Source organism: Salvia splendens, chromosome 1 (assembly GCF_004379255.2).
Source record: "Salvia splendens isolate huo1 chromosome 1, SspV2, whole genome shotgun sequence".
Taxonomy (NCBI): Eukaryota; Viridiplantae; Streptophyta; class Magnoliopsida; order Lamiales; family Lamiaceae; genus Salvia; species Salvia splendens.
The window spans coordinates 41,172,137-41,189,215 of NC_056032.1; the positions used below are offsets into that span (position 1 = coordinate 41,172,137).

A 17,079-nucleotide genomic window follows, 5' to 3' on the forward strand; every position below is an offset into this window, starting at 1 on the left:
TACAACAATGTAATATAATTTACAAGTGTCGTCGGACTCGGAACGTAAATAAAAAAACATGAAATGGGGGGGAAAAAAATAATTGAAAAGGGCTTGAGCTCAACTTAAACTTTCGAAGTTAAACTTTTCAAATTTAAGTTGAGGTGCCTACGTATCCACAATTTTATTGAGGAATCAAAGCCCACGTAGTTCTCTTACCTTGCTTACCTTTTTGGTCGGCTGTGCTCGCCGTTCACCGCCCCCCGTCGACTCATTGCTAATGTTGAGTGCTCTCGCTTCTGACCTCGTCATCGCCATCGGAAGAAAATTCTTCACCATCACTCTCTACACGGAAGTCGAAATCCGGCTCTTGTGCTCTCATGTCCGCCTTTGCCCAATCGTCAAGTAACATAGTGGCTTCCATGTTCTTGGCGGAGAGATTGCTCCTTTTGTCGTCTAGGACACAACCGCCGACACTAAAAGCTTGTTCAACGGCGACGGTGGAAGCAGGAACGGCGAATATCTCCTTAGCCATGATGGAGAGTATCGGAAACTCTTTGTCATGTGTTCCCCACCAATTAAGGACGTCAATTTGTTGAGTAGGAGGACCTGCATCTTGAAAAATAGAGCGCGATTCCAAATATATATCTAATTCACTAGTCGCTCTAGTCCTATTGGTTGTAGTACCATATAGATCTTGCAATTGTGATACTACGTCAGGATCGATCATGACATTGGTAAAATCCCCTCCACCAAAATCAAATGTAGAAGGACTAGGAGGAGCACGTACCTGGTGAGCGGTGTTATACCGCATTTCATATTCCGCGTAGAGAAAACGAAGTGCACTATCTAACCTTAGTTTGATTTCATCAACATCCGGAATACTTAGTTCGAAGCATTCTCCTCTTGTCAAGCCCATTTCGCGGAGTTGAGAAAAATCCAAATCGTGCAAACAACCATAGTACATGTCTAAAATTTTATAAACACCATGCAACTTCCACTTTGGATCCAAGCATTTTGCAATCGAAAACACATTTGGAATACGAGTAAAATATTTTAACCATTTTTCAACCATGTAAAACAAAATAGCCTTCAACTCAATGAATTGAGTATTTTTCACACATGTTTTAAAACCAATTGCCACATACATGCAATGCTCCAAAACGCGCACATAAGTAGGATAATAAACACCGGATAACTCAACAGTGGCATTTTTGAACGCGCGGAATAATCGAAACAAATCCATGTTGTGGTCCCAACAAGAGGGTATCAAAAGCAAATCAGAAGGCACATGAGGGCAAGTTCTAAAAAAATCACATAAATACTCAATGTGGTTCAAAGTCGACTCCAACATATCATACGTCGAGTTCCAACGAGTTGAAACATCCAATTTGAAGTTGGTGTACCTGCATTGCTTGCTATGACAATATCTCTTCCAAGCTCTACCAATAGGAGCTTTGTTATGAATCAACTTTACAGCAGTTCTAATAGGATCAACATACTTTTGCCATAAATCGATAGCATCTTGAACACACAAATTCAAAATATGTGCAATACATCGCACATGAAAATATTTGCCATCAATAACAGGAGAACATGCACTGATTAGTTCATCTATACTAGCAGCGTTAGCGCTAGCATTGTCAAAACCAATGGAAAAAATTTTATCGATCAATTGAAATTCATTCAAAACATGAATGATCAATTGAGCAATTGCTTGTGCAGTGTGTGGTGCGGGAAATTCACGAAATGCAATCAAACGTTTGTTCAAAGTCCAACTGTGATCAACGAAATGCACAGTGATGCCCATGTAGGAGTTTCTGCAAAAACAATCGGTCCACACATCAGAGCAAATAGAAACCTTATGCCCTAAGTTAAAAATAATCGTACCTAGTTGCGCTTTCTTTTCCATGCATTGTCTAACAACGGCTCGAGTCATAGAAGTTCGACTCAACTTCCTTGCAGCGGCATTATAAACTTGTCGCATACTCAACTCAAAAGCATCGTTATCAAAAGCATTGAATGGAAAATGTTTCATAACGGCAAATCTAGACATCACATTAAGAGCATTTTTGTGATCATATTTCAAAAGAGTATTGCTACACATACCTGATGTTTGGGATGAACCCGTCCCACTCCCGGTCCCGACATGTTGAAAGTTGAGTTGAGTTTGGGTTGGAGCGATACCAAACTCGACCGGATGCGCTTTCTCCATGTGACGGGTAAACGTACCGTATCCTCCACCCTTTCGGAGTGTGTATACGTTTTCGCAATAGTTGCAATACACATTATACGTGTCAGGATCGTTAGTATCTTGTACCCTCTTGAAATGTTTCACCATGATGTTTGAGCTTAAAGACCGTTCAACTGGTCTAGGAGGTTGAGGAGGGTGTCCACGACCACGACTACGGCCACGGTGACTCCTTGGTGGTGGTGGGGGTGGCATTTCTTGAACCTCTTCTACCTCCTCCCCCTCCTCCTCGTCATCATCATCATCATCATCGTCGTCTTCATCAACATTCACAGGGGTTGGAATTTATTGAGAATAGGCACTGCGACCGGGAGCACCACTACCGGTACCAACATAAGCATCGCCTTGGGATTGAGAGCGAGAAAGAGCAATAGCATGTGCCACATCTTGCTCTTCTCGAGTCTACAAAATAATATTTGTATTGTAAATTTCAAATAAAATTATGAACAATAATGTAATGTAATTCAAAATTAATTAAATTAGTAGATAATAAATATTAACCTGCCAAGCATCCATGTTCATTTGAGAAATTTCATCAATAACGGATCTCCGAGATGGCCTCTTGGACTTTCCCTTTCCCTTATCAACACGACCTTCTCGGGATGAAGACATCTTGATATATAGTAGAAATGTAGAAATATGGAATAAATTTTTTTTTTTAGCAATTGAGAACGAAATACAACTTATAGAACTACGGGAACAAATATAAAGCGTATAACAATGCTTAATAAGAGTAGCACTTGAGTAATTAAATGGAAGCACAATAGCACAAATGAGAAATTGGAGACAAAGAGAGGGAATTGGGAGATTGAAGAGAGAAACTCTTATTAACACAAGAGTGGGGTAAATGTAAATGAGGATAGAGGGGGGTATTTATAGATAAAAATGAGGGGGAAAATGGAAGAATTCGAATTTGAAATTTGAAAAAAAAAATTGAAATTTCACAAAACCGGCGGTTTTGGCGGAAAACCGCCAGAACCGCCGGTTTCCGGGACAAAACCACCGGTTTCCGGGATAAAACCGCCGGTTCGGTCAACGAACCGTCTGCAAAAGCTGCGCCATTGTCGCCTCGTGTTCCGCGCCGCCTCGAAAGCCACTGAACTGGCGGTTAACCGGCAGTTTTCACGGTTAACCGCCGGTTAACCGCCGAAAAACCTGCGGTTCCGGCCGGTTTTGCTGCTGAAAAGCTGCCGCCGCCGGCCCCATCCCCCATGCCTCGATATACGCACCCGAACCGGCGGTTCCGCGGTTAACCGTCGGTTCCGAACCGTCCCGAACCGCCGGTTCGGTGACGGTTCCGGTTCAAAATATCTTGAACCTGAACCGGACTGCGACCCGAATTGCGATGGTCCCGGTTCGGGAATATTGCCACGGTTCTGGTTCGGAACCGGAACCGGCAGTTCCGGTTCGACGGTTAACCGCCGGAACCGGAACCGGAACCGGTGGGCATCTCTACCTCCGGTGGGTCTACGCCCGTGAACAGCCGCCATCTGGATGGTGCGGTATCCTTGCCACCCTCCTCAACCACTTGAGCTAGGGGGCTTGGATTATCAAACAAACACTTAGTTGACTAATAAAATATTCCTTCCTCCCAAAAAATAGAAATTTTTGAAGTGACATAAATTTTAATGTAAAATTAGTAAAGTAAGATGTCATGTTATCTATGAAAGGCAAATAGGAAAATACTATGCGGAAAAAGTGTTCAACTACTTAAACGATGTTGTTTAATATACTAATCAACCACCATTTTAATTTATATACATAATACATGTATGCACTACAAAGACAGATCCAGCATAAACCAAGCCACTGCTCAAGCGGAGCTTGGCCGCTGCCGGACCCAGAGATTACAGGAGCACTAAGAATTTGGGCTTTGTTTTATTAGTTTAGTTGGGCTTTCTTACATTAGCCATTTGAGCCCACTTTAGACAAACTTAATTAGAGTTTATATGTTATAATCAAACGCCTCAAATTATTATTTTTATATATAAATTATGAAATAGATGTTTCTACAAATACAAAATTTCATAATATGGATCCTTATATTTCAGCTTTCCTATTTCAAAACATGGATTAAATATATTATTTAAACTACACATATTTATGAATATGTAAAATGGAAGACTAAATAATTTTTTCCCATAATATATATGTATAATTTAATCTTCAATGAAACTTATTAAGGAGGAATTGCGAAATATAACGGAAGACAAGTGGAGAAATGATGTCTTAGATGAATATAATGAGAGAAATTTTTTAAAAATGATAACGAGACTATTTTTCGATAATTTCAAGATCTATCATCGAAAACAATTACTACCATCTAATTTCTCGTAAAAATTGCAAAAACACCATAAATAAAATTAAATATTTGAATACTATTATTATTATTTAAATTTGCCCGTTCCACCAGTATACCATATACTACTAGATAAGACTATTTAGCATTATAATAACTTAAGTTTTGGGGCAAGTGACACTTTGTATCCGCTCCATCAGGCACGCTGAGTGGTAGTATCAAATTCAATAGATTGTAATTTGTCCACCAAGTCAAAGAAACAACTTTTCATTCTTGAAATGCAATTGAAAGACTTTCCAATTCCATTTGCGTATTTCATGGTAGTACCATTGAAAAGAAAATATATCCCCATTCAATCACCATATAATTTTTCCATTTTTCATCATCTATATTCTTTTTGGTACCGAAGTCCAGAATTGTTGTGTCCACTCATAAACTAATCCCAAATCTTATTTACTTATATTCTATTACACAAAATCTAGGAATCCAACAAGTACTAGTATTTTATGTCTGTTGTAATTCAGTAAATTCCTTTTTTTAGATATAAATTGCTACTTTGTCCATCCCTGAAAATTTGTCATACTTCTTTTGTGCACTCATTTTGTAAAAAATAATATTAAATAGTCAGAGTGGATGAAAGGTAAAGTAATAGAGAAAAGTCTTAACTAAATTATTCTCTCTCTTTACTTAACACTATCTTCACTCTAACTATTTAATTATTATTTTCATAAAACGAGTGCAAAAAAGAAGTGTGACAAACTTTCATGAAGGGAGGGAGTACTATTGTTGTGACTGAAAGTGAGAATTGCTACTTTTCTACAATTCGTGACTTTTAAGTGATGCTAAATGGTCATAATGTGGCCGGCCATAAAGAGTTAATTTAGTCCATTTACATGTATAAAAAAATTAGAATTATCGATATAAACTTATGTGTGTGAATGGACTTGTGAGTTGATACTTATCTTTGAATTTCATTACGTAAAACACATTAATATCACGAATTACTTTATACGTTGAACAACAATCAAGAAATGACAGTAGTAATAAGTTGAGCAAAAACTACGAAAGAGCAACACTAACATGTTGAGCAACATATAATGAAGATGGTATAAAAGTAAAATCAAGTAGTATTAAACCAAAAATTTGAAAAAAAAATAATTTTTTTTTGTTATTTAATTAATTTATGTCTGGCCATAATGTGGCTGTGCATTATTCTTTATTTTATTGAATGCTTCTAATTTAATTAGTTGACAGAAATTACACATTAAATGTTTCATATAGAAGCTATACAGTGCATTTTACTCATAAAAAGTGACAGGTTTCTTTTATGCACAAAATTCAACGTCAATAAAATTGAGATCATTTAAAACTAACATAGTGTATTTTAATTAGTCCAATCTAGTAGCTAGGCCCCCCAACATAAAAACACTTCAAGTAGATCCTCAATCTGATTGTATTCAATTAAATCTAACCCTCTATTACATTACATTACATTACATTACGTTTATTTGTATGATCATGTGATAATAGTAATGAAACATAATTCCACATTCACATAGAAAAGGAGTAATTAAAGCATTATCTCTGCCAAGAATTTGCACAAGCTGCATGTGGTGACCATTTAAAGTCGCTGGTATTATTACCCGCATTGAACATCTTCCAATCAATTAAAACGGTCTTCAAATCCACGATTTTAGCTTTAATAGTGCGACAACAATTTGCATGAATAGTGATCACGGATCCAATTTTTTGGCTATCATTGCAAAATCCACTGAAATATTGCGTTTCGAGAAATCTTGCACTTATGTTGAACTCTCGTAGTGCACCCATATCTTTAATTAGCATATGCAGCACGTCTTGCTCTTTCATCCCCGTCGAATTTAACTTCATACCGTACCATTTTTTAAAAAGCGACGTCATTTTGTTGCTCGATCGGATCGCGTAGAATCCCGTGTTGATTGGATTGTCTTCCGAGAATGGATCGCCGTTGAACGTATCGGTGCTTATTTGCAGGTCAAACTTCCCGTTCTTTTTTAGTCTCGCCAAAGGATCCCTAACCCATATAACATCAACATCCTGCAATAAATAAAGGTAAAATTACTAAAAATATCATGAAATTTAGTCAAACTCTGTCAGTTTCATAATTTTGAAAATCAACCAAAAAGTTCAGAAAATTTGAAATAGTTCTCAACCATCCCATGGTGGAAAATTCTAATCGTCGATGTATTATAATATATTGTTCACAGGAGTAGTATTTTTTAACCAAATTAACGATACCATTTTCTTTAGGAATAGAAAATATTATTTAATTCATCGGTGACATCCACATATAACTTTTCTGCTTATATATACGATGCAATTGCAAAAAAAAATCATCATGAGATAATTGATAACAAAGTCAAATCTGGCTGATTATCAAACTTGTGGATTAATTAGATATTAAGTCAACCGAACTTCATGATTTTTTAACAATTCGCCCATTAAATATTTTTCATAATTAGTGTGATTAGGAAAAATTGTGAGACAAAGGTGTTAGAAATAATGGGAAGAAATTCTCAAGCCGTGTACAGACGGTACTCTAACTATTACAATCGAAAGGAAACTTGCAGCAAATAGAGGAATGAAAATTACAACGAAAATAAAGCAAACCAAATTTATAAGTCGAGTCGAGGAAAGCCCTCTTTCCGCAAGAAAAATTACGCCCCGGCTAGTGCTCACGGAATGGCGTATTGCCCTTAAAGATAAAACGACTTCCTCCTAACGTGTAGAAGCACCTCAAACCCGCTAGGCACCGGCGAACTTGATGGAGTTCCGAGAATCGAGCTATGCAATGCTCCTATATGTGAACTAGGATGTAGAGAGCTAGAGATAGAGAATGCTTGTTGTTGTTGGTGTCTTCTACTCTCCTAAGCTCCACCTATTTATAGGATAGGGGAGGCCACCTCAAAGGTCTTGCATTAAGGGACACCATAAACCAAAAGTAAGTGAAAGGCCAAAAGCCTAGACTTTTGGAAATTCCACATGTTTCACATGTTTTCCTACAATCCCCCACATTGGTTAGAGCTCTGCCAGCTCAAACCAACACAAGATATGAATGCATGTATGCAGACCCTTTGCTCAATTCTCGAGAAACAATATTGCATTTGGAATAGTAGCTTGGGGCTTTGAACTTTCCATAGTCAACACTATCGGGCATACCGGCGGCCTGGTGGACGTGATGCCTTGAACCATTCCTCCTTAGTGTATACCAAGACAATAATATTGACACAATATTATTTACAAACTCATCAGTTCTCACGTTTGTGTCCTTTCCTGGCCATAGAACACCACTTTGGATTCATAAGTGATTCACATGTTGAAGCGGCCCACACTTCTTCACTTACATAGGTGATTCTTTTCCAGGTATCCTGCAATACCCACCTCCTCGAGGTTTCTCAGAATCATTAAAAGTCAAAACTTAGCCTCTTACCACATGCAGGTAACAACACTCAATGCTTTCTAAAGAATGGGCGAAGATTAAAAATCTTCCGAGTGTTACAACTAGATTCATATAGCTTCGTTTTCCCATTGAACCAAGCCCATGGGATCTCCAATCGTATGGTTGGGTTACCACTATAATCATCTTTTAAGATATGGTTTTCAGTCCCATTCCTTTTAGCAATTTATGCAATTGATCACAGTTTAAACCTTTTGTTAACGGATCCGCTAAGTTATCAACTGACCTTACATAGTCAACTGTGATAACTCCACTTGTGATCAATTGTCTGACGGTATTATGTCGCCGACGAATATGTCGAGACTTACCGTTGTATAAGCCACTATGTGCTCTCCCTATAGCTGCTTGGCTATCACAGTATATCACTACTGTCGGCACTGGCTTCTTCCAACATGGAATACATTCTAGGAAATTTCTGAGCCACTTGGCTTCTTCCCTTGCTTTATCCAATGCGATAAACTCATATTCCATGGTGGATCGAGCTATACACGTTTGTTTCGTCGACTTCCACGAAACAGCACCACCCCCCACAGTGAACACATAACCACTCGTCGAGAACGAGTCTTTTGAATCAGAGATCCAATTTGCATCACAGTACCCTTCAAGTACTTGGGGATATCTTGTGTACTGCAGCTCAAAGTTAAGAGTATACTTCAAGTATCTCAAAACCCTACGCAGAGCTTTCCAATGTTCCTTGCCTGGGTTGCTCGTAAATCGGCTCAGCTTATTCACCGTACACGCAAGATCTGGTCGGGTGCAGTTTGTGATAAACATCAAACTCCCTATGATCCTTGCATATTCTTCTTGAGCTACATGCTCACCCGTGTGCTTACTCAAATGCACGTTGGGTTCCAATGGAGTCTTAGCTGGCTCACAATCGAACTAGTGAAATTTCTTTAGCACTTTCTCAATATAATGAGATTGTGTCAGAGCAATTCCCTCATTATTCCTTTTAATTTTGATTCCGAGAATCACATCAGCTAAACCCATATCTTTCATGTCGAAATTTCTCTTCAACATATTTTTGGTTTCATTGATAATGGCACTATTGCTGCCCATAATCAACATATCATCTACATAAAGACACACAATAACAAAACCGTTATCTGTGTTCTTAATGTAAACACACTTATCACACTCAAATTCTAGTGAAAATCCATGATTTACTAGAAGTGAGCCTGACACCAAATTATTTCGGATGTCTGGGACATGCAGTACATCCCTAAGGGTAAGAACTTTTCCAGATCTTAATTTTAGGAACACATTACCCACACCAACCACCTTAGAAGAGGCTTGGTTTCCCATACGTACTTTTCTACCTCCAACAGATTTGTAGGTAGAAAAAACGCTTCTTTCGGAGCACACATGACATGTGGCACCTGTATCAACAAACCATTCATTTGGATTGTTACCATGGTTCACATCGGAGACCATTGCGATCACCTCGTGATCTTTGTTGTTTATAACAACACGTTCAAATAATTTGCACAATATTGTCTCCAACAATAAGTACACAATTATATTGAACCATATGTGCATTGGTATATTCAACAACCTATGCATCCCAATTATTACTACCAAGTCAAAATTGGTCTTGCTTGTCAACTGACAAACGATAAACACAATTCTCAAGAGAATAGATCTCAAGGAATTAACCATTTCGTAGCTCATGAACATTGATACTGTTCGTTTCTTCATTCCAGCTTTGGTGCTCATGTTTCCTCCAACTTCAATTGGTATAATCCTGTCTTAGAAGAGTACACTAATTTGTCTTGCGATTGTTAGAAATAATGGGAAGAAATTCCCAAGCCGTGTACAGACGGTACTCTAACTATTACAATCGAAAGGAAACTTGCAGCAAATAGAGGAATGAAAATTACAACGAAAATAAAGCAAACCAAATTTATAAGTCGAGTCGAGGAAAGCCCTCTTTCCCAAGACAAATTACGCCCCGGCTAGTGCTCACGGAATGGCGTATTGCCCCTAAAGATAAAACGACTTCCTCCTAACGTGTAGAAGCACCTCAAACCCGCTAGGCACCGGCGAACTTGATGGAGTTCTGAGAATCGAGCTATGCAATGCTCCTATATGTGAACTAGGATGTAGAGAGCTAGAGATAGAGAATGCTTGTTGTTGTTGGTGTCTTCTACTCTCCTAAGCTCCACCTATTTATAGGATAGGGGAGGCCACCTCAAAGGTCTTGCATTAAGGGACACCATAAACCAAAAGTAAGTGAAAGGCCAAAAGCCTAGACTTTTGGAAATTCCACATGTTTCACATGTTTTCCTACAAAAGGATCCGAAATAAGTGTGACTTAGTTTTGTTATGTTGGTAAGAAAATGTTAGAATTTGTAGATTTGTTTTTAGATAATAACTAGATTAAGACATACTACAAAGGTGAATATTAAGGAAGGAAAACGTACGGTGAATATGAAATTGTTGTTAAAAACGTGAAGGAAATAGAGAAGCCTCAAGCTTTTCATTTTCTAAGCCTTTTGGCTTTTCACTCTCAAGGTAACCTCCAAAATGTTTATGAGGTGCCTTATTGCCGAGACTCTTCATGTAGGTACTCCTATCCTTTAAATAGGTGGAGTTTTGGGAGATGATAAACACAAAAACAAAACATTCTATCTTCTCTCTAGCTCTCAAGCATTCTAGTTTACTTTTTAGGAGCATTGTCTAGCTCGGTTCTCGGAACTCCATCAAGTTCGCCAGTGCCTAGCGGGTCTGAGGTGCTTCTACACGCTAGGAGGAAGTCGTTTTATCTTTGGGGGCAATACGCCATTCCGTGAGCACTAGCCGGCGCGTAATTTGTCTTGCGGAAAGAGGGCTTTCCTCGACTCGACTTATAAATTTGGTTTGCTTTATTTTCGTTGTAATTTTCATTCCTCTATTTGTTGCAAGTTTCCTTTCGATTGTAATAGTTAGAGTACCGCCTGTACACGGCTTGGGAATTTCTTCCCATTATTTCTAACAATCGCAAGACAAATTAGTGTACTCTTCTAAGACAGGATTATACCAATTGAAGTTGGAGGAAACATGAGCACCAAAGCTGGAATGAAGAAACGAACAGTACCAATGTTCATGGGCTACGAAATGGTTAATTCCTTGAGATCTATTCTCTTGAGAATTGTGTTTATCGTTTGTCATCTGACAAGCAAGACCAATTTAGACTTGGTAGTAGTAATTGGGATGCATGGGTTGTTGAATATACCAATGCACATATGGTTCAATATAATTGTGTAATTATTGATGGAGACAATATTGTGCAAATTATTTGAACGTGTTGTTATAAACAACAAAGATCACGAGGTGGTCGCAATGGTCTCCGACGTGGACCATGGTAATAATCCAAATGAATGGTTTGTTGATACGGGTGCCACATGTCATGTGTGCTCCGAGAGAAGCGTTTTTTCTACCTACAAATCTGTTGGAGGTAGAAAAGTACGTATGGGAAACCAAGCCTCTTCTAAGGTGGTTGGTGTGGGTAATGCGTTCCTAAAATTAGGATCTGGAAAAGTTCTTACCCTTAAGGATGTACTGCATGTCTCAGACATCCGAAATAATTTGGTGTCAGGCTCACTTCTAGTAAATCATGGATTTTTACTAGAATTTGAGTGTGAAAAGGTTTTATTGACCAAGTATGGAAAGTTCATAGGTGAAGGCCACCTAGTAAATGGACTTTTTGAGCTGAATGTTACGGTCATTCACCGTGGAAAAGGAATAAGCAATAAGGAAGATGACACGTCCTCTTATTTGCTTGAGAGCTCTAATTTATGGCCTAATAGATTGGGACATGTAAATCTAAATGCTATAAAAAGATTAGTAAATGTTAATTTACTAAAAGTAGATAAGTTTAACTCACAAGGAAGATGTGAAGTGTGTGTTGAAGCCAAAATGGCTAAACTGTCGTTCCATTCGGTAGAGCGAAGCACAAAACCTCTTGAATTGATCCATACAGATGTATGTGATTTGAAATTTGTGCAAACAAGAGGTGGTAAAAAGTACTTCATCACATTTATAGATGATTGCACAAGGTATTGTTACATTTACTTATTAAGAAGTAAAGATGAGGCAATTGAAGCGTTTAAAGACTTCAAAAATGAAGCTGAAAATCAACTTAATTGTCGAATTAAGTGTGTTCGAAGTGATAGAGGTGGTGAGTATGTAGCTCCGTTTGCAGAATTATGTCATGCAAGTGGTATAATTCACCAAACCACAGCTCCATATTCTCCTCAATCAAATGGTGTTGCTGAACGCAAAAATCGAACACTAAAAGAGATGATGAATGCTTTGTTGATTAATTCAGGATTACCCCAGAACATGTGAGGGGAGGCTGTTTTAACAGCGAATCATATACAGAATAAAATTCCACTAAAAAATAGGGATGTGACTCCTTATGAGCTGTGGAAAGGGAAGAAACCGTCGTATTCATACCTCAAAGTGTGGGGGTGTTTAGCGAAGGTAGAAGTACCACCTCCGAAACAAGTTGCAATAGGCCCTAAAACAGTCGATTGCATCTTTATTGGCCATGCACTTAATAGTAGTGCCTATCGTTTCCTAGTCCATAGATCAGCTGTGCCTGGCGTGGCTGAAGGAACAACGATTAAGTCAAGGAATGCTATATTCTTTGAGAATGTTTACCCTTGCAAGAGGCAAGAGGATCGTTCAAGTGAAAGAATAATGGACGAATCCACTAGTTCTAATCCTCCAAAAAGGACGAGGTCAAGTCCTGAGGATGTTGAACCAAGACGTGGTAAAAGAATTAAAGTTGCTAAAACATTTGGTCCCGACTTCATAACTTTTATGTTGGATGACGAACCAAAGTCATTGGCGGAAGCTCTGTCTGGCCCAGACGCAGCGTGGTGGCAAGAAGCTATCAATAGTGAAATTGAATCCATCATGAGAAATAACACTTGGGTGTTAGTAGACTTGCGTCAAGGCTTTAGGGTGCAAGTGGATTCTGAAAAGTAAATATAAGCCCGATGGTACCATAGATAAGTACAAAGCTCGCCTAGTTGTCCAAGGCTTTAAGCAGAAAGAAGGGCATGACTTTTTGATACCTATTCACCTGTTACGAGAATCACTTCCATTCGGGTGCTTCTTGCGATTGCTGCTTTGCACAATCTCGATATTCACCAAATGGATGTGAAAACTGCGTTTCTGAATGGTGATCTGGAAAAAGAAATATATATGAACAACCCGAAGGGTTTGTTGTGCCTGGGCAAGAGCGTAAAGTATGCAAGCTGGTAAAGTCATTATATGGGTTGAAACAAGCACCATTACAATGGCATTTAAAATTTGACAACGTGATGTTGGCAAATGGATTCACTATCAATGAGTGCGATAAGTGTGTTTACATTAAGAACACGGATAACGGTTTTGTTATTGTGTGTCTTTATGTAGATGATATGTTGATTACGGGCAGCAATAGTGCCATTATCAACGAAACCAAAAATATGTTGAAGAGAAATTTCGACATGAAAGATATGGGTTTAGCTGATGTGATTCTCGGAATCAAAATTAAAAGGAATAATGAGGGAATTGCTCTGACACAATCTCATTATATTGAGAAAGTGCTAAAGAAATTTCACTAGTTCGATTGTGAGCCAGCTAAGACTCCATTGGAACCCAACGTGCATTTGAGTAAGCACACGGGTGAGCATGTAGCTCAAGAAGAATATGCAAGGATCATAGGGAGTTTGATGTTTATCACAAACTGCACCCGACCAGATCTTGCGTGTACGGTGAATAAGCTGAGCCGATTTACGAGCAACCCAAGCAAGGAACATTGGAAAGCTCTGCGTAGGGTTTTGAGATACTTGAAGTATACTCTTAACTTTGAGCTGCAGTACACAAGATATCCCCAAGTACTTGAAGGGTACTGTGATACAAATTGGATCTCTGATTCAAAAGACTCGTTCTCGACGAGTGGTTATGTGTTCACTGTGGGGGGTGGTGCTGTTTCGTGGAAGTCGACGAAACAAACGTGTATAGCTCGATCCACCATGGAATATGAGTTTATCGCATTGGATAAAGCAAGGGAAGAAGCCAAGTGGCTCAGAAATTTCCTAGAATGTATTCCATGTTGGAAGAAGCCAGTGCCGACAGTAGTGATATACTGTGATAGCCAAGCAGCTATAGGGAGAGCACATAGTGGCTTATACAACGGTAAGTCTCGACATATTCGTCGGCGACATAATACCGTCAGACAATTGATCACAAGTGGTGTTATCACAGTTGACTATGTAAGGTCAGTTGATAACTTAGCGGATCCGTTAACAAAAGGTTTAAACTGTGATCAATTGCATAAATTGCTAAAAGGAATGGGACTGAAAACCATATCTTAAAAGATGATTATAGTGGTAACCCAACCATACGATTGGAGATCCCATGGGCTTGGTTCAATGGGAAAACGAAGCTATATGAATCTAGTTGTAACACTCGGAAGATTTTTTATCTTCGCCCATTCTTTAGAAAGCATTGAGTGTTGCAACCTGCATGTGGTAAGAGGCTAAGTTTTGACTTTTAATGATTCTTAGAAACCTCGAGGAGGTGGGTATTGCAGGATACCTGGAAAAGAATCACCTATATAAGTGAAGAAGTGTGGGCCGCTTCAACATGTGAATCACTTATGAATCCAAAGTGGTGTTCCATGGCCAGTAAAGGACACAAACGTGAGAACTGATGAGTTTGTAAATAATATTGTGTCAATATTATTGTCTCGGTATACACCAAGGAGGAATGGTTCAAGGCATCACGTCCACCAGGCCGCTAGTATGCCCGATAGTGTTGACTATGGAAAGTTCAAAGCCCCAAGCTACTATTCCAAATGCAATATTGTTTCTCGAGAATTGAGCATAGAGGCTGCATGCATGCTTTTGTGTCTAGTGTTGGTTTGAGCTTGCAGCGCTCTAACCAATGTGGGGGATTGTTGAAAACGTGAAGGAAATAGAGAAGCCTCAAGCTTTTCATTTCCTAAGCCTTTTGGCTTTTCACTCCCAAGGTAACCTCCAAAATGTTTATGAGGTGCCTTATTGCTGAGACTCTTCATGTAGGTACTTCTATCCTATAAATAGGTGGAGTTTTGGGAGATGATAAACACAAAAACAAAACATTCTATCTTCTCTCTAGCTCTCAAGCATTCTAGTTTGCTTTTTAGGAGCATTGTCTAGCTCGGTTCTCGGAACTCCATCAAGTTCGCCGGTGCCTAGCGGGTTTGAGGTGCTTCTACACGCTAGGAGGAAGTCGTTTTATCTTTGGGGGCAATACGCCATTCCGTGAGCACTAGCCGGGGCGTAATTTGTCTTGCGGAAAGAGGGCTTTCCTCGACTCGACTTATAAATTTGGTTTGCTTTATTTTCGTTGTAATTTTCATTCCTCTATTTGTTGCAAGTTTCCTTTCGATTGTAATAGTTAGAGTACCGCCTGTACACGCCTTGGGAATTTCTTCCCATTATTTCTAACAGTTGTAACCTCTATGGAGAACTTCAAGGAGAAATGCAGTCCTCCTCCACATCATCTCTATAAACTCTCCCGACATGTATAACTTCTCACTGGAGAAACCACCGCCGCCGGCCACCAGCAAGTAACAGTTCAAGCGGCGGAAGAGACACCTCTCATGGGCAGCCTTATCCATGGAAACCACCACCAGGTGGCGGAGGAGCGGCCGTGTCCTCTCTCCCACCCAAAAGCCCTCAAGAAATAGATCGAACATCGAGGGGTAATCGCTCTCCACGTAGGCCTCGTTGATCACGGCCACGATCACCGTCTTGTCCGCCGTTGAAGCCCTCGCCAGAGCTATTCCGAGCTCATCTCGTGGCAACCATGATGACTACAGTATGTAAAAAATGCATCGAAATTAATTAATTAATTATTATAATTGCATTAGCTACAAAAAAACTCACCCAGTTGGAATCGGTAGAAGAGTATTTGTCTGTATAAAATAAGAGAGAGTTGTTGGTTAGCTCTTCACGATAATAGAAAAGTGTGATTGTTGCTAGCAATATTGTAAGGATCATTGCCAAATTTTTGTTAATAAAGTTGCACTCCATATTTCCAGAATTTTTTTCACCAGTTATTTTGATTTTTATTTTGGATGAAATGGCTAGAGTGAAGTCACAAAATAGTTTGGTAAGGGAGTACGATTTTCTTAATGAATTCAATTTCTCTATATTTCGGATCTCATTCCTCATTTAGAACTACTAGTTGTCCTTAGGACATCTCCAGTGGTTTTCGCCCAGCAATAGTCCAGCCACAAACTCCTCATGCCACATCATCAGCACTAAAAATCCTCCTGCCACATCATCAGGACAAACAAATAGCCCAGCAATAGTCTAGCCACATCACCCCTAATTATATAAAACAAATAATTGACACACACAAAATACGGAATTAAATGTACGACACAGATACGGGAAAATTCAATAATATTATTTAAATTAAAAAAAGTACAATAAAAAAATACATTAATTTAAAAAAAATAAATTAAAAAAAATACATTTATTTTAAAAAAATTACATTATTTAAAAAAAACACGACCTCCGCCTCACTCCTCGTCTCCATCGTGAAGAAAACTCTTCTCCTCGAGGTCCGTCGCCGTCCGCCATTTGGCTAACGTCTTGGCCATCTGAGCGCGCGTTTGTTGACGCGCGAAGAATTTGAGATCCTCTGTCGACTGGCCAAGGGGTGATGCCGACTGTACCTCCTGGGACCCCCCGGCGTCCCGCCTCGCCTCCCGTTGCGCCTGCCTTTGACCAACCGAGTGAGTTCGGCGAGCGAACGATGGCGGGGACGGGAGCTCCTCCGCATCCTCGGGGAGGTCGTGGGAACCGCCGCTGCTGCCGCTGTAATCACCGGTATAGTTCAGTCATTGCTTCTTCGGCCGGCCAGCGTCGAGACCTGCCCGGAACTTCTCGAAGTCGTTCAGCACCTCGTAGCAGTTCCAGTAGGTGAACTCCTTATACAACCCGGGCTGGAGGAAGGCTTTCTCCGCTATCCTCCTGCAGTCATCCTCTGTTTGGTCACTGCTCTGCATGCGGAGGGCGTTGGCGT

General features: G+C 39.5%; 1 protein-coding gene across 1 annotated transcript; it reads right to left on the reverse strand.

Moving 5' to 3' along the window:
• Positions 1-15,487: 15,487 nt before the first annotated feature.
• Positions 15,488-16,079, reverse strand: LOC121790935 (uncharacterized protein At1g28695-like). The gene is made up of 2 exons (XM_042189046.1): positions 15,933-16,079; positions 15,488-15,859 (listed from the first exon to the last, which is right to left on the reverse strand). Exons 1-2 carry the CDS (start codon positions 16,077-16,079, stop codon positions 15,488-15,490), a joined length of 519 nt encoding a protein of 172 aa, XP_042044980.1.
• Between the last annotated feature and the right edge of the window lie 1,000 nt (positions 16,080-17,079).